This window comes from Ostrea edulis, chromosome 7 (genome assembly GCF_947568905.1).
Source record: "Ostrea edulis chromosome 7, xbOstEdul1.1, whole genome shotgun sequence".
NCBI lineage: Eukaryota > Metazoa > Mollusca > Bivalvia > Ostreida > Ostreidae > Ostrea > Ostrea edulis.
The window spans coordinates 31,516,522-31,535,818 of record NC_079170.1 but is presented as its reverse complement, the minus strand read 5'-3'; the positions used below and the strand labels follow the sequence as shown (position 1 = coordinate 31,535,818).

General features: G+C 36.1%; 2 protein-coding genes across 5 annotated transcripts; both read left to right on the top strand.

The window, feature by feature from the left end:
- The first annotated feature begins 1,017 nt into the window (after positions 1–1,017).
- On the top strand, positions 1,018–17,447 carry LOC125653463 (protein CLN8-like). Of its 4 annotated transcripts, XR_007361926.2 has the most exons (3): positions 1,018–1,695; positions 15,756–16,716; positions 16,789–17,447. XR_007361926.2 is itself a non-coding variant. In XM_048882947.2 (2 exons), the coding sequence occupies exons 1-2, from the start codon at positions 1,687–1,689 to the stop codon at positions 16,596–16,598; spliced, it is 852 nt and encodes a 283-aa protein (XP_048738904.2). In that variant the 5' UTR covers positions 1,018–1,686; the 3' UTR covers positions 16,599–17,447. The 4 variants fall into 4 exon arrangements, 3 of the variants coding, with proteins under 3 accessions (XP_048738904.2, XP_048738906.2, XP_048738905.2); XM_048882947.2 differs by having other exon boundaries at positions 15,756–17,447; XM_048882949.2 differs by having other exon boundaries at positions 1,019–2,022; positions 15,756–17,447.
- Positions 5,184–6,295, top strand: LOC125653468 (uncharacterized). The gene has a single exon (XM_048882960.2). It carries the CDS (start codon positions 5,500–5,502, stop codon positions 6,136–6,138), a length of 639 nt encoding a protein of 212 aa, XP_048738917.2. The 5' UTR covers positions 5,184–5,499; the 3' UTR covers positions 6,139–6,295.
- Positions 17,448–19,297: the final 1,850 nt, after the last annotated feature.

The window sequence follows — 19,297 nt, the reverse complement described above, 5'->3', positions numbered from 1 at the left end:
TCACACACACACACACACCCTCAAAAGTCAATGAAATTAATTTTTATATGATCATCATGAAATTTTCATGTTTCATAAAATATGTAAAATTGTCAGCAGCTTCTTTTTTTCAATTTCTGTGGAATTTTGCTAGTTTTCATGGGATAAACTGAAAGTGAAAGTTACATTCGAAGATCTTCCTTTACTTCAAATGTACATATATTTCAGTTGAATAAAGATTATTCATCATTAACGCATTTTGTTTGAATAAAAAATGTTACTTTTTCATGATTCTTTCAACCAATTACCCAGACTGTACCTGTAATATTAACCCGATGCGAATTAACAGATAACCAGTTCTTATCCTGTCAAACTGATATTTAAGGACATACGCGACGTTTTATGTGACATTTCACGTACAATTTACTTGCATTTTATCTCGTTTCTATAAATAATCTTGGGGTACACAGCCATGTCTGTTTTAGACTTAGCATATTGGGGGGGGGGGGGGGGGGGGGGGTTCTGGTTGCTTTCAGGTAAAAATATAAAGTCTACTCTTATATATTATATGGACATTAAAAAGTTATCGTAACAAAGAATGGAAAAAATTCTTTGGTTCAATCGGGGATCGAACCCCAAACCCTCTCACTTACTACTTCGGTGATCTAACCACTGTACTACTCACGTCGATAAACAAAGTTTTGTAATATTAATACAATGTAAAATGTTAAGCTATTTCAGAAATCATACAAGAACTTTTCATATAAAGATGGGGAAAAGGGGGCGACTTTTCCTACTTATTTTTTTCTTTCTTTATTAATGAATAGACTTTTCATACATATTCATACCCGAATATTCCAATTTTCTTTCTTACTCCCATGTATAACAGTCCAACCAATCATATCCATCGTTTGAAAACTGACACATGCGCAGTATCATTACCAGACCGACAATTCCTTGTAGAAGACAGGGTTACTCAAGTACATGTATGGAGTTTTAAAAATGTCACAGTGCGTCAGAGTTGGAACTCTCTCCGTTCGATTGCAACTCGGAGAGTTCGTAGACGTACTCGTGTAAAAAACCGTCAGAATCGTCGCGTACGTCTTTAGAGGGAAACATTAGGGGGAAACATTATTTAAATCCAATACTTATTTTCAATTCTATCCGCAAAAGGGGGTCTCAAGCGTACTCTTCCACCTCATTTAAAAGTTTGGGCGAGAGGGGCTTTCGCTGACCACCCACCAAATTCCATGACCAGACATACCCCCGATTGTTGATTGTTGTCAGAGAAATACATTAATGTATGTATGACTATTATTTCAACTTTGTTGAAGATTATTTGTAAAAAGCTCGCAGTAAGATGGAAGGAGCATATCTTCCCCTGTCCCATCTAATTGGCAATTTGCGTCGGTTCGGTGCGGTCGTAAAATTTCTGTTCTGTTTATATTCACGGTAACATTGTGAGACTTGTTTTCTGTGAGTGCTGCGTTGGTTCAGACTCTCCGCTGATCCTTCTGTTTATGCACACTGTAACATTGTGAGAGTTGTTTTCTGTGAGTGCCCGGTGAAGACTAATGAAGTTTATTCCGGGAGCAGACGTCTGGACAGTAAATCATCTCTCACCAGTCACGAGGACGTTTACCTTCATATTTCTGGCATATTCTATGGAAACCTGCGCGTGGCTCTTCAAATGTCCATTTTCCAAACATGTTTAAGGTTTTTTTATGTGTTTTTATCCTTATGCCGTAATCTTTAGATATTATCGTAGGAATAAAAAGCATGTGTATTATTTCAAGCTATATAATCTATACACTTTATGCAAATTATGCAGTTTAACCCAATCGGATTCAAATGTAATCAAGCTAATTTCTTGCTTGATTACGTATTCTCTGAGTCGGATAGTGAACGCCCCATTTCGAAATATTCATGAACACGTGACTTTGCTTGCGGAATTTCGAATGTTAAGGTAAACGCGTGGACGGCCTGCAGGCTGTTGACAGGACACATGCATTCAGATACAAAAGACAGTCAGAAGGAAACAAGGTAAAATGAACCATTTTGAGCAATGGAGGGGGAGTTAAATTTCATGTTTAACATGGAATCACCATTCAGTACGACTACATACTGTAAATCCTCCATGGTGTTTCTAATATTTTTTTTTTCTCGCGCGTTTGCGCACATCCACCATAAACGTCATTCATTCATAAATATTTATTAGAAAATTACATTTTTCTCCTCACATTGAGTAGACCAGTACTCCTTTGATATCCGTATATAATTTGTGGAATTTGTCAAATCGTATTATTTTTCATAGTTTATCATACCATCAAAATTTTGGCCTGGATTTTAACATCGAAGAAAATATTGTTTAATACGGCACATGACATTGTATAGAAAATCAGGTCAACTATCAATAGTACTTACAAAACGTAATGGTACATGTAATTTGTGAAGTGCCTTGGAGGGCAGTATTGCATAGCAGTTTGAGATTAAATAACTGTTACTGTGTGTATGACGATACTACATCAGACCAATGCTAGAAATCTACTTTGCATCATGCATTCGCCAATCAGTTCTAAGTTTTCATCTCAGCAATGTATGAGATTCTCGATGTACATTTCTATCACCAGGAGGCGCTTTGCACAGTGAGGTTTGCTTTAAGGAAAGAGCTCCAATTCATTTTCCATAAACCTCAATACAATCATCTCGCCCTTTCACTAATTTACTATATAATTGATTCCCACCAACATTTTATTGATTGTGTATTGTTTAACGTCCCTCTCGAGAATTTTTTACTCATATGGAGATGTCACCATTTCCGATGAAGGGCTGCAAACTTTAGGTAAAAGCGATACGTAATCAAGTATGCTCGGCTCATACGGCCTTTCGGCAGGGAGGGATCTTTATCGTGCCACACCTGTATGGCAAGCCCTTTTACTACCTATTCAAAAAAAGATATCTCTTTGAATTAAAGAGATATCTCTTATTTTAAAGAGATATCTCTTTAAAATGATAGATATCTCTTAAATTTAAGAGATATTTCTCTAAAAAAGATATATTTCTTTCACTTAGAGATATATCTCTTTCACTTAGAGAGATATCTTATATACTTTAAGGGATATCTTCTTCAATTAAAGAGATATCTCTTTCACTTTGAGAGATATCTGTTTTACCCTGAGAGATATCCCTTTTACTTTTGAGAGATATCTACTTCACTTAAAGAGATATCTCTCTAAGAATTCCTAGAGAGATATCTCTCAAAGTATAAGAGATATCTCTTTAATCGTTGAAAAAGAGATATCTCTCAAAGACAAAGATATATCTCTTTCCAATATTTTTTATTTGCTTGAATACTTAAGGAATTCTCCCTTAACCGGAAGCCCGCCAAAGCAAATCTTACCATGATGGCTGCAATCCCGGGAGATTTTGCGTTTACCGCATGTGAAGTGTATACAGGTAACAAAAAACCCAGACAATAAATTGATAAAATATGTGAGCTCGACTGGATTTACTTTTACACCCTCTCGGCAACTTGATAATGTTATCCCAACCACCTACCTCTTTCTCTTAGAGAGATATCTCTCTAGCTTTAAGATATCTCTCAAAGAGAAAGAGATACATGTATCTCCCTAGCATAAAGAGATATCTCCCTAGCGTGTAAAGATATCTCTCTGACTTACAGAGATATCTCTACAACCAATAGAGATATCTCTCAACTGTAAAGGTATGTCTCTCTTATTTAAAGAGATATCGTATGTTACGAAGAAATAGTAAAAGGGCTTGTCATACAACTGCTGTGACACAGGGCATCGTTTTCGTGGTCTCATCCGAAGGACCGCCCCATTTAGTCGCCTCTTACGACAAGCAAGGGATACTGAGGACACATTCTAACCCGGATCCCCAAGGGACTCCAACGTCTTTATCAAGAGACATCAATTACATCGAAAAATATCACATACCACCAAAAAAAAAAAAAAAAAAACCGACAAAAATATCAATAATCTACATTGTTAACAATATATATATATATATATATATATATATTGACTTGCCTAGATGGTCGAGCGGTCTAGCGCGCTGGTCACATGCTGCTAGGAGATTTGGTTCCGCAGGTCATGAGTTCAACCCCGGGTAGGGGCGCAAGTGGGTATCCAAATAAAGTGAAATTTTCTGTGCTTTATATTAATATTTCTTCACTTAGGGCAGTTATATTCATTTAAGAGTTCATTGCTATTTCCGTGCTTTATATATAGGCCTACTGTACATGTATATATATATATATATATATATTATACACACACACACACACACATATATATCCAAAGTCTCTATTTTGTAAGAATACTAAAAAAAAACATTAACACACTTTTCGAAATATTTCAGCCGTTTCACCAGCCTTCATCAGTCGTGTTTATTAAAATGCATAGCAACTAACGTTGAACAACGTATTATGACGTCACAATGTACATACATCTGAAAGGCAACGTCATGTATCAAAATTGCGCCAAAAACATCTGAAAAATTGCGAAAGCTACTGTAATAACCTTTTAAATCATACCTGTAAGTGGACTCTAATTGGTGTAAAGTAAATTCTTGCATATACATAAACATATATATTTAAAAAAAAAAATTTTAATAGATAGTACACATATACTACACCCAGTAATGTTCCCTTTTGTTTATACCAACTGGTATACCAACTTGTATCTATGTATGTATGTATATATATATATATATATGAAGCACTAAAAATGACCACTGACACGAACAACAGTGAATTGTCAAATTTTCAGGACAACCTGTCCCTTCCTCAGGACGATAGAATATTTACATAGAAAAGAAAAAATATATATGGTCAAATGATTACTCGTTAACCTACAGCGCTGTGAATTACATCCTCCATTTCAAATATATTCATCCTATGATGATTCCTTCAGTCATTTCTCTACTTTGTGCGACAATTTCTCTCCCCAACAATTGATACAAACTTTTATGATATTTCTTTTAATTCCAAATAATTTCACTATTGATTTTGTTAAATCACGTAGTACACCTAGACTGTAGACCCCTGATCCATCTTGAGATAAACAATCTTCTGGTTAACATTCATGGGTTTGGTACTCTCATTCCTTAACACACCCCCTGGTGAAAGAATGCGTGGCGTATTGTACATTATCCAATCAGATTTGAGCTTTCTTTGGGTACTTGAATTTTTCTAAACGCGTGTTCACATTACAAAATAATAAAATGGAAACAAACGCAAAGGAAGGACATTGTGAATAAAGTTGAACTTTTTAAAATAATTTCTGGCAGGACTCACGTACTTTGCAGTTTAGAATACAAAATCTAAACAAAGCTATGTTGCTGTTGCGGAGCGTCCAGTGGAAGTGGCAGGAAGTGCTTCACAGCTTGGTATCGTTTTAACAAAAGCGGCACGCCGTAGGCGGCTTCAGAGCTGTCGACATTCCAGAGATGCTATAATGATCAGAACTAACTGTACTTAAAAACCACAGTGGCGCGATGGACGTCCGAGTTTTCACGTGTTGTCTTTGTTTGACGTTAGTAATTGGATGCATTGTGGACGATAAGTATTCCGAACTGACCCCAGCTGACCTCGTGTCACGACTAGAGGTAATTGTTTACGGGGAAGTGATCGGATTCGCCCAGAGGGATTATCTGACCGACGGTACATTCCGTGTATACTGTGTCATTAAAGGGGACACTAGAATCCTAGAAAATATAACGATCGAGGCCGTGAGTCCGAGGTCGGCCTGCTCCGGGACATACGTCTATTGGGTCAACGTAACGTCTAATTTTGATAAGACCGGGGCCGTTATGATCCTGGGACTTCAAGAAACCAAAACAGCGGGGGTGTACGAATTCCACGAGGTCAACGATCTGCAGTCGTCTGCCTTCGACAACAGTCCGGAGTCATGGAAACTAATATATAGCGTAGTGAAGTCCGAAATATTCCCACCCATTAACGCGGCCGTGGATAGGTGTCCGGGGAAAAGTGACCCGAAGGGGCCTGCAGTCGGTAAGCAGCCAGTGACCGGCAAACAAGGAGAGAACAGTGGCGTGAGAAACAGAATGGACACTATCATGACTTGCACAGTGGTCATCTTAACTATGGTGTTGTTGTCACGTGATCCGAGGTAGTCGACGAGACTTTCGACTTCGTGTGAAAACTTTTATCTAATATTTTATGATTTTTTTTCTACCATATTTTATTTTTGTTGTATTTATACTTAATCGTAAAACTATCTAATCCTAGTGTTTGAGGAAATTGTTTGAAATATAACAAAGTTGAATTTTGGTTTTTTTTATTTTAATTCATAAATGCCAAGGATAGCGATGATTGCATCTGACATGATAGTTTGTTTCAGAGCGCCAACAGTACGACATAATTGATGAAAGTTACGTGATGGAGTTGGTTATTTTTTAATGTGTTATATAAACCAATGCACAATCCCACACAACAAGAACGGGATTGTATATACTGTGGGCTGTAGCTCTCCGCGGAGAAGAGCATTGAAGTAGATTTATGTGTAGTGTTATTGTAAGGGCAGGTGGTTTGTAAGTGTAATGTGAAGACAGGCACTTCCTTTCTCTTAACATGGTCTACACACCGGGATCCCTGAAGTCGCAACCAAGGACATTGGAACCGGATTGAATTTCACAAAATTTGCTTTGTATGTCATGGTTTTATATAACTCCATAACATTTTTCAGATTTTATATACACCTATACCGGTATATTTGTGATGTTCTATATAAACTTATACCGGTATATTTGTGATGTTCTATATACACCTGTACCGGTATATTTGTAATGTTCTATATACACCTGTACCGGTATATTTGTGATGTTCTATATACCCCTATACCGGTATATTTGTGATGTTCTATATACACCTATACCGGTATATTTGTGATGTTCTATATACATCTATACCGGTATATTTGTCATGTTCTATATACACCTATACCGGTATATTTGTAATGTTCTATATACACCTATACCGGTATATTTGTGATGTTCTATATCCACCTATACCGGTATATTTGTAATGTTCTATATACACCTATACCAGTATATTTGTGATGTTCTATATACACCTATACCGGTATATTTGTAATGTTCTATATACACCTATACCAGTATATTTGTGATGTTCTATATACACCCAGGTTAACATTACTTTCCCAGCTTTAAATTCCTCTTTGAATTTGTGTACTCTCTGACCAGAAGTCGTTCAACCTTCATTAAACGTTGCGAAATCTATACATTTTGCTGGAGTCTTTTCCAGTGGTTAGTGTAAAACATCTTGTTAAACATAAAATATTCAAAAGTCTAAGTTATATATATATCTAAATAATCAATAACATGTTTCAAAATACTGAATCCAAGGGCAATAACTCGGTTTTCATTGAATCCTTAATCAAGTTCATTGTGCGATAAATTTTCTTTATTTTCAACAGAAATTTTGAATAGTTTTGTACAGAAATAATTTCATGAAACTATTTTGAATACTATTACCGGTATATCGTTATAACCAGTTTTTGTGAAATTTTGATAATGCTGTTGAAGGAAAATTACAATTTTCTGAGGTTGATATATATGTCTCGCATCTTAAAAGGTGTGATGACCTATATATTTTATTTGACGATTTCTTAGTTTTTACTCTAATAAATTGAAATCAATACACATTTTAAACTTTTAACAGATAGTAATGCGAGTACCGAACAAAACAGAACAAAAACTATTCCTTAAAGCCAATATAGATAAAAAAAAAAAAAAAAAAAAAAGCTATGACCTTAAAGTCAATATAGGTAAAAGATATTACCTTACTTGGAGAATTGGTGATACATTTTATGTACAAGTTATCAAAATTATCAATTACGATTGCTTTTCATGATTAAAAGAAAATCAACATTATTCTGTCATTAATATTTTTTCAGTGTGTTTCTTGTGGAAATTGGTGATTTTCAAGGGAAAAAATTAGTTTCAGCTTTGACTTTGGGTGGCTCTAATTTTGCACTAGCATACCCCTTTCTTATGTTTAAATTGTCTTTCTGATAAAGATGTATCAGTTAAAATGGTTTATCCAAAAAGTTTGATTCTTCTGAAATATTCAAACCAGGAGAGAACATCCTTAAAGTCGATATAAGATTTGATCTTGAACTAATGTTGACCCGTTTGTATATGTGGCGATGCACCCGGGAAACTTTCTGTACTAATGAGTAATTACTGGTAAACGTTACTTGATTCGTATTGCCATATCTTCTTAAGGGGATGGAGATCTAGCAGTTCTATTTATAGAATATTTTCCACATTCATCATATTAGAATACAGCATATGCATTGTACTTTTTATTTTTGGGCATTTTACTACATATTGTATATTCACACATGAACATAGGTAAATAACTTTGGTCTTTGATTTTATATAATCAAAAAAAAAAAGGCATGTAAGAGTACATTGTACTCACAAGGACTGTAACGATATAATGAATTGTAAAGATTTGTCTAAATGTTGCTTCTATTGTTTTGGTACTGCCATTAATGAAAACAACCTAAACATTTATTCCAAATCATCAATTTCTTTCATTCTCATGATCTATTGAAATTTTGTAATGTCTCTCGTTCCATTAAATGTTTATTGGTATGTAGCTGCACTGAACATTAAATGGCAGACGACGTTATCACTGACAAGTCGTACCTACCTGTACAATACATGACCCCGCACAACACATAATTACATGATTACACGACCTTGCGCGAACGATTGACCTTCAGCGATAACGAACATCCCAACATTCAAACAAATGCGAACGCTTTTGTTGTATATCATTTACACGATAAATGTTTCACATGTTGATTTCACATTACACGTTTGTCGACATTTTTTTTTACAATGTTTTTATCTTGTTTTTACCTTTGATATCTTCACAAATTATAATGATAACCTCATGAATGCGCTGTGGTTGTCAACAATGCGAGTATGAATCTTGCTAAATATAGTTCGTCTATTTTAACGACTGGAAATTCCAACAGAAATGATAATAGAATGTAAATAGAGCTATAAGAAATAAATCAAGGCGCTTCAAGAAGTATGCTGGCGTTCATAAGCGTGCAGTTCATACCCTCATGTAGAAAGAAATGAAATGGCTTTCTCGAGATGCTTTACGACAAAAATAATTTTGAGACATATCTTTCCTTTAAACATCATTTGAGGCCATGTCAAATTACTTCTGATATTAAGTATTTACGCTAAAATGTAAGTTGAAGATAGCTGAATTTACTTTCATTTTCAGTCATATAGATAAATAATTTTGGCATTTCATCAACAGTACTGATGCTTATAGAAAATATGTCAAGTGTCATAGGAATTTTGCAAATTGCTAGAATGTTTTTTTTAGATCGATGCATTAGGCCTGTATATCCTTTTGAAATAAGATTTTCTTTAAAATTCAATCATTTTTCCAGGTTGTCCGGATGTTTTGCGTACCTAAAACAGAAAAAACAACAACATAGAAATGATTTGTCGTCCATTGTAATCCAGAATCATCGCAAAGTGTCTAGGGTGACTTCTTTCTGAAAATAAACCAATAAAATCAGGAAATTGTTGTACGCATGTTTTAACTTCCTAGTCTTAATCATTCTTGTACAGTTACTGAATCTTCATTTGCCGTATCACATGTACCGCAATACCTACGAATCATTTGAATAAATATGGAGATTCCATATATATCACCTTGACGACAACCTCTTCCTTTCTCAAAAGATTATAAGAATAGTATACACTGTATGATATTTAATTTGACATTTGTTTAAAATGTTAAACCGATACCCATTCATAATCTATACAACAAAATTTAAACTACTATAGGTAACTTTACAAGAAATAAAATCAGAAAACTTTTTTAAAAAATCCCCGGGCTGTTAATCTCTTGGTCTGTTTGGGGCACAGTATAGAAGCTGTCACAAATAAAATAAAAAAAATCAGTAAATTTGCTATACATAAAAACCTCAATGTAGCAAAAAAAATATTGGATGTCAGTTACTATTGTATTCTCTAGACATATACCCCTTAGATAAAATAGGCGTCATCCAATTTTAGTAATTCATAATCCCCAATTGATAAACGAAGATTTATTGATCCATGTTTCACCGGTACTCCAGTGTGTAATATATAAGTGGCTGTTAGTAGAATGTACATTTTGTAATTATACAATTCGTACTTATTAGTCACAATATGTTAGTACAGAGGTACTGAGTATGTTTTTATCTTTAGTAGATACTTTAATGAAAATTCCTGATGCATACCTAGATATAATGTAATAATATATTGTAATTGTGACGTCATTCGTGTATACATACAAAGGTCTGATTATATAACAGAGATTGCGTTGTGACGGGCCCGATAATACTGCTGTCCAAGTTCTCCATTTCATTATCAGATCAGATAGAAATATACACACAGGTCTGTTCATGCATTTCGCTTCTCAGTTATCCACGTGTTGGTTTAAGATTTCAAGACCAATAAAGAAAGTGAGAAATACGGGAGAAAAATAGAAAAAGTACATTTCACATATTTTATTTAAGTACTACTCCCTATAAGAATCATGCAGAAGGTGGCATACTGATAATCTTGGATTTTAACGAAAATTTCCACAACTCATCGTTACAATGATATATAATAACATACAAAGTAAAAATTCTGTGCGACAACGGTTGCTATGGAAAATTAAATATTTGGGTTTCCATAGCAACCAGCGTACAGTGAATTGCAAAGTGAACAAAAACACACTTTTGCATGGTTCTTACAGAGACTAGTACATGTACTTAAATAGCGACACATAGTAGGGAAAATAGAAAATGTCACTTCATACTTTCTATTTTTCTACTCGCTACCAAGTGATTTACCTTCGACACAATTAACGCAATCATCTATACATGTAGATTGAAAACTATAAAAACCATATAAACGAACCCGTTGACCGTCACGTTTCTGGTCGTTATTTTCACTCAATGTGATCACACATACAATGCATGTAACTGGCCTCCTGCTGAAATCATTACCCACAGAAATAGCTGAATCCGCCCCACCTAGTCTGTAATTTCTGACACAGGTGTGACTGCAGAAAAATTTCAATAAGATGAGTGTTCATACCCTAGATAGTACCTTTTCCGCCCCCGAAACAAAAGATCGCAGAAATGCACAAAATGACCTTTTAATTGGTAATTAAAAAATAATTCAACCAAAGGAGTGTAGTTACATCCTTAGTAACTTCTAGATCCGCCACTACAGTTAATTAGATCCGCCACTGTGACAATCTCCATGTTTCCGGTCTATGTACACTTATATAGACGCCGGTCATTATTTACACGATAGGTAGGACCGTCTCTCGTGTTTGACCATGCGCTATTTGACGTGATAACATTTTGATATGGAGTCCCTTCGTACACATGCACCCTCGTGTTATCATTCTCGTGATTCGCCATCAGATAGTAGCGGCCAAGTTATTGATTTCAGTCCGTCATTAGGGTGGAAATCAGGGACTTCACAGGGCAGGACTCGTAGTTAAAAATTATTACAGGCGATAGACTGACCCTACCCCGCCAAACATACTCTTCCGTTGCAAGAAAGTGACTCTAATCGTCCGGACTACAAATATAAGGTAACCCGGTCTTAAATTATGTTTAATTAATCAAATTAGCTCTTGCATTGTATTTACGATTCGTTTGCCCTCCTTGTTGGGGGGGGGGGGGGTGGTTATAAAATTATCAGTACAAACGAGTAATGGCATGTATTATTAATGAACTGTACATCATGGTGCATTCACTATCTACACACAACAAGCTTGACAACCATTAATGTTCAAATACTGTCAATCTGTCAACCTTGTTCCTGCTACATTAATTTCTGTTCATACCAATTGTTAGATTATTACAATTAATTTCTATAAGCACAAGGAAGACAAAATGCATATAATTCTGTATACTTTGAAAACACGAGATGTGTCCTTTAACATACCAATTACTCCGTTTACCTGATCGAGATATATATTTCAAGGCGGGTGTGAGCGGTCAACAGGGGGTGCTTACTCTTCTTAGGCGCGTGATCCCGCCTCTGGTATGTCTAGGGGTCCGTCTTTGCCATCCCCTTAATTACCAAAATAAGATATATGTGTGTTCCCGGGTTCCCGACCCTACCTACATTTGTACGGTTTTGCTGCCCTACCTACATTTGTACGCTTTTGCTGCCAACCCTAAGTATTCTATTGACGACATACATGTATATACATGGAAGTAAAATAATAATCTGGAATTTTCAAACTGGATCTTTTTTCTTATTGCATTCGAGTTTCTCTGATTTACATTTCGACTACTATTGATCTTCAAAATGATTCAAAAGTATCTGTAATGTACATGTATATAGACCTGTATTCAAAGCGTATCAAAAACTTAGTAATTCAGATAAAATGTTTTACCTACCTCAGCCTACTCTACCTAATTGTGAAAAAGAAACACATATATTTCATTCTGGTTTTATAGGAATTTTGAGTTTTATCACTGTTCGTTATCTTCACTTTATCATAGAAACGTTTACATTCGGAGCCTGAAGATTTAGCATCGAGATTAATTTATCTGTTAATCGGATTATAGATATTTTAGTTTATCGCTTACAAGTTAATCTCTGTACTCTCGCTCCTCAGACGCTCCATTCAGCTCTTGTTAAGACCTTTACACGAGTACACACCACGTGGTGTGTATACATGTATAAATTCACCAAATTCAAATATCGATAGAAGGCACTGTGACGCGTAAGTGACCTTTGAACTTGGCATTGAAGCATTGTATATCACACAATTGATATATTGAGTAAATATCTAGAATTTGTGTATATGATGGGAGATAAACAATGGTAGCATTAGGGGGGGGGGGGTATTTCCACAGAATCTGACAATTGAACTACATATACAAATTAACCCCCTTGATGCCCCATTACACAAACAAATATTTTAATCCTTACATAATGACAGGAACACTTCAGAATGCCTCACTCAGTGTGTAGAAAGTGAAGCATCCTGGTGGAAATCACTACTTAGACCATAGAAACAGGGATCGTGTAGTCTCTTACACGTAACTCACTTATAACAGGAAGTTACCTAACAACCGCACAGGAAACCGCGCAGGGTGCAATAACTGTGTGGCTGTGGGTAATGGTTCAATACTTATTCCATTGGTCCAAATATAAATTTTACATTTCTTACCAATTCAGTTGGATTTTTTTTATGTTGATTCAAATTTTGAAAGAGTTTGAAAAGGCCTACATTTTGTGGCGGAGGGATTTCCATTCAGTAATTTTTGATACAAGTAAGAAAAACTGTGAATAAATTCAAATGCTGTAAATTCGTTCATTTGGTTGATATATTAGGAAAATAAACAACGATTTTTTAAAACGTCTACATAAATTTGCCCATTCATAATTTCGTTCTTTGGTCAATAATTCAAAAATGTAATCTATAACCCCCCTCCCCCCTCACACACACACAAACTTTCATAAGTTTCATTTAAGATTTTGAGGCAAGACTATAATATTATACAATGTATGTGCAATCCTAAAAATTAAGTGCAAAAGGGTAATTATTTTTAAAAAGTTACAATATTCGATCTTTTCCAATCGTGTTCTGTAATTGCCCATATGTAGTTGTGCTTACAAATTTATCCCCCCCCCCCTCCCCTCTCCACACCACTACTGGCACTATACTAGTGCGTAAGGGGTGTCGCCATTACTCTGAACCGCCTGAAAACTTTCCAGCAATTTTAAAATCCATCGTGAAAATGAAAAATATTTTAATTATAGACTACAAATAATGTGTGTTATCAAATAGCAATGGACTTAACCCACAATACAAACTGAAATAATACACAATACAGATTGTTAACTATATGTATACATGATATAATACAAATGGAAAGTATACAATATGAATAACGAATATAGAATACAAATGAAAACAATATATTACAAATAGGAAATATAAAATACAAATGGAATATTATAGAATATAACTAGATGATAATAGAAATTGATGATTATAGAGCAAAAATTTAAAAAGTACAACACAAATGATAAAATATGCAATACAAATAGGGAAAATGTATAATTTAAACGGAAACAGATCGAATAATTAAGCATTTGGATGTTATATACAAGCATTAAACTTTTCCATATCTATATTGTTCGAAAATATGAGTGTGTATTTGTTTAGTGTAATGATTAATTTGTGTTGCTTATGTTGTAAGATACCAACAGATAAAATTGTTTACGCAAATAAAGCAAAAGTATTGTTTATTGAAAAGGGTCAAATCTAAAATAGTGTAGCTCAATAACAAGCAACATGAGCTTTGTTTTCTTTCTCTTCCTTTGAAGAAAAAAAATTCCCCTTTAAGAAAGAAATTGAAAAAAAAAAAAATACTTCCAAACGAATTGACAATTCTAAAGAACTCAGGTTCGATCCTCTTGAAGATAAAAGCCCGAGTAATTTTCCTGATTATTTTTGTCGCTAAACTTTCTACATTTCGATTTCTTCTCAAAAATGACTAGGCCTAATCTAACCAAAGAAATCACAACAAGGTGAAGGTAAGATGATGGTGGGTTTTTTCTTCTTCAATTTACCCTTTTCTGAAGAACCACTAAATTAGAACCTATATATATTCCACAACTCGCAGGAAAGTTTCTGAATATAATGATTTCAAGACACTGTTTCGTACATTGTTGATTTGTATATGTTAACTCTATGATGGGAGTGGAACCCAGACGCTTGAAGATTTACATGGGAATATTTAAGAAAAATCTTGAAGAGAAAGGTAGAGAATTTTTTTTTTCTCTCGGAAAGCACAAGGGCACAACTCATCAAGTTACAAACACCTTCTCGGAGTAACGCATGACAAGGGGACAAAAAGGCATATACTCTTCTTTAAAAATGAAATGAAAGACGCGAACGAAATCAAAACAACACACCTTTGAAAAACAAACATTTTCTTTAAATCCTAGTAATTCCTACAGGAAAATATATTTCTTAGTGAAAATGAACGGGATTTTGATAAAATTGTACAGGATATTGATTTTCTTGTTAGCATTTTATATTCAAATATTCCATGGGAAATAAATTGTCTTATAGAAATATTAAAGCTCCTTTAGATTTTTTTTAAATATCCCGTTCACTCAATGAAGATGTAAAAAATTAGCTGTAGCATCTCTTTATTATGAAATTCATGTCAAGACAAATAATTTTTCCGTATCTGAAACAAACTGTTCACTTAGCGGTAAAACACATGGGTATAAATGAAATACTGTGTATGATTAGGGAACTGGTGCTACGTCAGATACAGCGATCTTTTTATATGTTTATGCACCATGGGCAGTTCGTTGTAATAATGGTTTGTAATCAAAGCTGTAGAACCCCCTATCACACAACGTTCAGACTTCACAAGGTTGTACAAGCCCCCCCCCCCCCCCCCAAAAAAAGCCCTCCCCAATCATACCGCGGTTACACTTTACAAGGCTGTACAAAATACCCCCCCCCCCCCATCATATAGCACTTACACTTCACAGGGCTGTACAAAATTTACCCCACCATCATACAGCGCTTTCACTTCACAAGACTGCGAAATTTACCCCTTCCCCAATCATACAGCGCTTAAACTTCACAAGGCTGTAAAATAACGGCGCTTACACTCATTACATTCCTGGTTCTATTGTAGGTCGTCATGGGACTCGTGGAACACATTCACCCTGGCCTGGCGGAGTTAGATTACCGGAAGTGGTCGGTGAAGCTTTCCCTCATCTTCGCTTCCTTTCTGGTCTACTCGGCGCTCTACGTCATGACTGGGTTGATTTCTATGACGACGTGGACGTACAGAAACTTGCGCGAGAAAGAGAAAATGTTTTGGAAGCTGGCGGTAGTACGTGCTGCGTACGGGATTTTCTGTACGATTGTTGGACTCTGGGCGATTTTTGTCGATACGGAGTTAGAAAAAGATCCGGTGTTCGCCACTAGTCCTACTAGCTACTTCGCGCTCACCATCACTGTGGGATTCTTTATATTTGAGTGCGGTGCCATTATGGTTTCTGATATAATCTACAGAAAGGTCAGCATTCTCTTGAACATTCACCACTGGTTATCGTTACTAGGATACTCCACTCTTATGGTTACGGAGGCTGCGCACTGCTTCGGTACAAAAGGACTGATTTTGGAGATGAGCACGCCGTTTTCTGCTCTCTGTTGGACTGTCCTTAAGGCGGGAAAGGCCGACTCGCTGCTGTGGCGCGCCAACCAATTCATACTTGTCCACACTTTCCACCTCCGCTCCGTGGTGGAATGCTTCATATGGTATTTGACTTATAAGCATTGGGAGCGGATCTGGACCGCCATGCCGTTGTCTATCTTCTCGTTTCTGTACATTCAGCTGATCCTTGTAACCTTCCTGATGACGCCATATTGGACGTACAAAAAGACGCAGCAGATGATCACGCCGGTAGATTGGAACTTCGAGGACTCGGAGGCGAACAAAGCACGGAACGGGGACGCTAAAAAGTCCGCATGAGTGGCGGATCTCAGGACTCTGTCTCAGGCGGATCTCAAGGCAAGCATTCACAAGGGACGTAACCACGATCATTGTCTCAAAACAAAACATCTATAAACTATGCGCTCTTTGTTTGAAGGTCTTCCATGACACGAACTCGTATACTCAGCGAAAATATACCGATTACAAAAAAAAAAGAAAAAAGAAGAAGCAATACTCGCGTGGCTGTGATATCGCCCTACCTCTGTGATATTTATATACATATTTGATTTAGTTAAACTATTTATTACAGACAAGTCCATTTAGAATTTTTTAACTCCAGATGTGTGCAGAGCGCCATCCACGTTGTGCAATACGAATCAGTCTTGGTGTACCGTACTTTCAAACGTTTTATTATGTTATGTATTATATCTAGTCATCGTGTAATATTTAAAGGACGGTTTACACAGCAAAGTTAATCCACATTAACTCGGGTCATGATTGGTTAACTCACGACGCACTCGCATTGAGCTGACTTAACAATGAAAAAGATAAATATGCACTGACTTTTTATTTATTCACTTTTTTTTTTTTTTTTTTTTTTTTTCTTTTTTTTTTACAATTGATTACTTTTTATCTTTGTAAGTGGGTTATGTGAACCCAATTTAACCCACAGTAGATTAAAGTAATCCAATTGAGAATTTCATTGTGAACACGATGCGACATAGATATATGGATTAAATTAATCTAAGATTAGTTAATTTAGGTAAACCAAAGCCTGTGTGAACCAGTTTATACCATGTTTACATATGGAAATGGACACTTGTTGTCCATTGTTTAGTCGCCTTTGTGTGTACATACACAGATAACATTAAATTGAATATTTATTTAGATACATGTTCGTTATCTGTAGTGCATTTCTCGGTGGGCGATCACGTGACAGGAATGACAGACTTAGTCAGCTGACTAGGTTTCAACTTTGATGTTTGAAATTCCATTTCAAATAGATATTTGCTGTTGTTTTGAGTAAAGGACTATTTTAATGCCAGTTGTAAATTGTAGAATGTTGGGGAGTTCGGGACTATGTGTTATCATAGTACAAATGCTGGTTGTGGACTGTAGTTTAGATGTTCATATGTCGATTCAGTATATTCCACTGAACTCGAAATAAAAAGACACCATAGTCTTCCTTATTCTGCTTCAATATTTGTATATTTTATTGAAGGCGTAGATGTTGATGTCAGTCTAACAACTCCACCTTATGACAAACTAGATGACTTCAGCTTCTCCATATTTCCATATTTATATAGCGATATTCCACTATCACCTGCATATTGTGTTTGTCAACTGATTTGATACGCAAGAACATGTTTTAAATCGATACAGGTTACGGAAAAATCAGTTGATGTTACAGGGGGTTCAACAGTCTCCTTCAAAGTCTGCATTTCAAAATATATGGTTGTTATAATGGTCTAAACCAATACAACCTGTCATTAGGTCGAAGGTTGTCTGACGTGTTTCATACCAATTGTTAGGTCGTTCTTTACAAACTGATTTTGACTACAGATTACTCCGTCTTCCTGATCAAGGTATAGAGCTCACGGTGGATATAAGCGATCACCAAGAAACGCTTACTCCTCCTTGGCACCTGACCACATCTGGTATATTCAGGGGTCTGTGTTTGCCCTACTCTCTATTTTGTATTGCTTATAGGAATTATGAGATTGATCACTGTTCGTTATATTCACATTTTCTTTGGTACTTCTAATTTTGTACTTTTATAGGAATTGTGAGAGTGATCACTGTTCGTTATCTACCTTTTTATCATTAGTGTAATTGTTTACAAATCTCTAACACCATACTCTGAAAGTTCATTAAGATATAATGAAAATTTGCAATGTATGTCATTGAGGTATAGTATATCATGCATAGAGTATGAAGGAGCCGGGATTCAATCGTGCTTTCAATTCTAAGGTATAGAAAGCAAGGTAAGTCCTCAGATTCAACTCGAGATATAGGTTACTGTAAAAAAAAATATATACCATATTCTCTCTATCAAAGTATCCCAGGGCTGCAGTGTCAGAATATAAGTCCTTCACAGCATTGACTTTAACATTAAAGTTGATTGTCAACAGCTATCTATGGTATCCCCAACAGAGCCATGTACAAGAGCACAATAGCGCGTTTATTGAAATGCGTTATCACGCTAACACACGACACGCCGTCACGCTATCACACGACACACCGTCACACTATCACACGACACACCGTCACACTAACACACACCACGCCGTCACACTATCACACAATACACCGTCACACTATCACACGACACGCCGTCACACTATCACACGACACGCCGTCACACTAACACACACCACGCCGTCACACTATCACACAATACACCGCCACACTATCACACGACACGCCGTCACACGATCACTCGACACGCCGTCACACTATCACACGACACGCCTTCACACTATCACACGACACGCCGTCACACTATCACACAATACACCGTCACACTATCACACGACACGCCGTCACACTATCACACACCACGCCGTCACACTATCACACGACACGCCGTCACACTATCACATGAAACGCAGTCACACTATCCCATGACACACCGTCACACTATCACATGATCTCCAAACACGTCGTCGCTGTGCCATCCAGCTAACACGCACTGTGCGTGTTATGGGTTAGCGTGAAAATGCGACAATGTGTTGTGT

What these genes read in the sequence shown, in the direction of transcription:
- LOC125653468 (XM_048882960.2), top strand. Translation starts at nt 5,500, where the DNA reads ATGGACGTCCGAGTTTTCACGTGTTGTCTTTGTTTGACGTTAGTAATT.